The 3,127-nt window shown below is 37.2% G+C and overlaps 1 protein-coding gene across 1 annotated transcript; it reads right to left on the bottom strand.

The window, feature by feature from the left end:
- Positions 1 to 1,289: 1,289 nt before the first annotated feature.
- On the bottom strand, positions 1,290 to 2,608 carry LOC133329082 (M-phase inducer phosphatase). The gene is made up of 2 exons (XM_061537580.1): positions 2,257 to 2,608; positions 1,290 to 2,184 (listed from the first exon to the last, which is right to left on the bottom strand). The coding sequence occupies exons 1-2, from the start codon at positions 2,559 to 2,561 to the stop codon at positions 1,290 to 1,292; spliced, it is 1,200 nt and encodes a 399-aa protein (XP_061393564.1). The 5' UTR covers positions 2,562 to 2,608.
- Between the last annotated feature and the right edge of the window lie 519 nt (positions 2,609 to 3,127).

The raw sequence follows: 3,127 nt of genomic DNA, 5'->3' as shown, positions 1-3,127 counted from the left end.
TTTTGCGAACCTCTATAGAGCACCTATACACCTAGAAGAGCTTCCTTTATTTTATTGGAATGTATATGGAGCTCCTGTCCAACTTAGGGAATCTCTATAGAGCCTCTATTCATCAAAGCCGGTCTTTATTGATCTATCTATTTTCACCTAAGCGAACCTTTATAGGGCTTCTCTTTTCCTCTATAGAGTTCATTCTCTCCTAAGCAGATTTTTGCGGATCTCTATAAAGCCCCTATTCACCAAAACGAACCTCTATAGGGCTCTTTCTCACCTAAGCGGTCTTATTCTTCACCTTTAAAGAGCACTTCTTCACTTCATCGGAAGTTTATAGGGTTGTTGTCCTATATGGTGCTTACATATACCTCATCTGACTTCTATAGAGCTACCATTTATTCAATCGGAACTCTAAAGATCTCATCTCTCTGCTTCTCTTCACCTGTGTAGGGTTCTTCTGTGCTTAAGCGGGAATTAAGGGAATTAAAGAGCTCGTCTCTACTTCTTTTCATATCTATAGGACTCTTCTATGCTTAATGGTCCTCTGAAGAGCACCTCCTAATCTATATACCTTAAGGAAACCTTCATAGAGATCCCCTTCACCTTAGCAAACCTCTGAATTCCTCTCAATACGTATCGTAAAAATACCTTTCACTCATATAATAGAACCAATATAGAGCTCCTCTTCGCCTAAGGGAACCTACATAAGTTAAAATTTCTACACTTGCATTTCACTTGCGGGAACTTGGGAAAACTCATATTTCCGAATCTGGCATCTAGAGAGCTTATCAACGCCTCTTTTAAAGTCTAAAAATATTTTTCACAACAGACAAAGGACTTCAAGTCATATTTTTTGGATTTTTTCCGAATTATTGATGAACTATGTAAAACTCTACAAATCTTCTCATCACAAATCCTCACCATCGTCATCTAAAGGTACCTTATGAGCAAGAGTCTCCTATATAACCTAATTACATAATAATTACATAGTCGGAACCTCCCTTTAATTTAGTCGTAGATGCCGCCATCGATTTGGAATATATATTTCAAAAATAATTTATTTCTAATAAAATACAACTAAATTGAGTCTTTCATGGTCACATAAATATTTTTTGGCACTAGAATTTAAATTATAGTTAAAATGAAAAAATAAAATATTTAAAATTATAAACTAATTCTTAACCTATAACAAAATATTTAATTTTGGAACTCTTAGAGTTGATTTTGATATTTGTAAAAATAAAAATATTTTTTTTTAAATAATTCTAAAAGAATCGTCATCGATAACCTCATATCTATTTCTCAGCAATTAGCATGAGTATTTTATTCATCAGTTCATTGGCCACGGTCTCGTCCAAGGTGTTCAGTCGGGCAGCCAGGAATTCTCCAAACTTGGTGTAGAGTATTTCATGGGCTGTGGGTTTCAACAACAGTTGATTGGTTTTTTGAGAATTTTTACCACTACCACCAGTAGCCGTTTCCTTTGGCAACGAGACCAACGATGTGGATATCGACAAACGATCATCATCCAACATATCAACATCGGGATCATCATCGATATCACTGCAATCCCGCTCATCAATGACTAGATTCTGTGTTGAGTTGTTAAGATTTTTCCCAGAGGCAACAAGTTTTGATGATGAATTTTTTGTTTTGTGCAGCGATCGGCTGGAGTGGTAATCTTTAATTTTGCCATTCGAAGTAGTGGCCAGTGATATGGTATCATCTAGAGAGTCAGGTTCATCTTTTATGTATATCGATGGCGAAGAGGAACATGAACGTGTAGTTAATGACCGGGCCCGCGAAATGGGTCGTGGGGGTGGTTGTAAATTTGTCGAATTACCATTGGCATTTAGTTTTTGCAAAGCTGCCAGGGTGTTGGGATTTAAATTCAATATAACATCGGTGGGTACCTGACTGCCTGATATGGTGGAGACCGGAGTATTTGGTGGATTATTTGGCATATGGGGTGTTAGTGAGCCATTTTGTGTAGCCAAAGTATTGGCGGCTGATTGCGGTAATACCAGGGCACAGGTTGTGGGTATGGTTGCCAACAGGGGTATGGCTTGATTTTGTGGATTATTTGGATCATTGGGAGCAAAGTATTGATACTCATCAATACCGGTGGTGGAATTATTGTTGTTATTGCTGGGTGTTAGGCCATCATTGGATTTGGCACGTTCACGTGATCTGAAAGTGAGAGGGAGAGAGATAAAAATAATTATTTAAATTCCCTTTATAATCTCAAAATGTTCAACTTACTTCCTTTCCCTTATGACCTCCTTGAGAAATGCCATCTCATCATAATATTCCCATTTCGATTTGAAACGGCTACCCAACATTTTCTCATGATTCAGTTCTCGGCGAAATATTTCCCTCAGCGAGGTAAACGTCCTCTGTACCCGTTCGCCGTTTACATTGAATATTCTACCCAATTCATTCCATTTCAAGGCCTTTTTCTTATCCGATCTTTTGTAGTGAGGCAAACGGCAATCCCACAAAATTGGATTAACTTTTACCAACTCAATTAGACGTCTCTTCTCAATTTGATGGCGTGTAAAAGCCATCTCTTTGGTATTCAAAGCCAGTTTGTTTGGTTTATTACGCCTCTCTTAACGTTTTCAAATATTTTCTTGGTTGTTATGCGGAATTTATCTCAAAATCTCTTATTGCATTTATCTCACACTATTTGCCTTGTTGTTAGATTTTTCTCTCTCTCCTGCTCTCTCTTAACGTTTTCACGTTTCTGCCAAGTTAATGCTGTTAATGTTGTGGTTGGGTGTTGTGTGTGTGTGCGCGTGTTGTGTCTGCCAACTTTACCACTACCAATACCAAGAATTTTTGTTAGTTGCCATCCATCGGCATATGGCGCATGTCCGTTTCCGTTCTATTCTATTCGGTTGGCAAAAATTTATCTGTAAAGTATACAAACAAAATTGGCTTTTAAAGTTCATTACAATTGTTGTTGTTGTTTTTGTTGTTATGGGATGCTGTTAACTGTGGTAAGGGTCATAGTTTGCAAATGTTGTTAGTGTACTTGAGAGATAATTGAATGTCAAACAAATCAAATGTATATATGTTTATGTATATACATACATATATAAAATAAAACCTAAGGTAGACAGCTAAATGG

Source organism: Musca vetustissima, unplaced genomic scaffold (genome assembly GCF_032173495.1).
Source record: "Musca vetustissima isolate MV318-11 ecotype Yass unplaced genomic scaffold, APGP_CSIRO_Mvet_v1 utg24653, whole genome shotgun sequence".
Taxonomy (NCBI): domain Eukaryota; kingdom Metazoa; phylum Arthropoda; class Insecta; order Diptera; family Muscidae; genus Musca; species Musca vetustissima.
This window is presented reverse-complemented; position numbering and strand designations above follow the sequence as displayed.

Bases quoted from the DNA above. Each gene is read 5' to 3' on its own strand.
- LOC133329082 (XM_061537580.1), bottom strand. From the start codon at position 2,561: ATGGCTTTTACACGCCATCAAATTGAGAAGAGACGTCTAATTGAGTTG. The intron at 2,185-2,256 runs GTAAGTTGAACA...TCTCACTTTCAG, and splicing joins GAGGTCATAAGGGAAAGGAA to ATCACGTGAACGTGCCAAAT.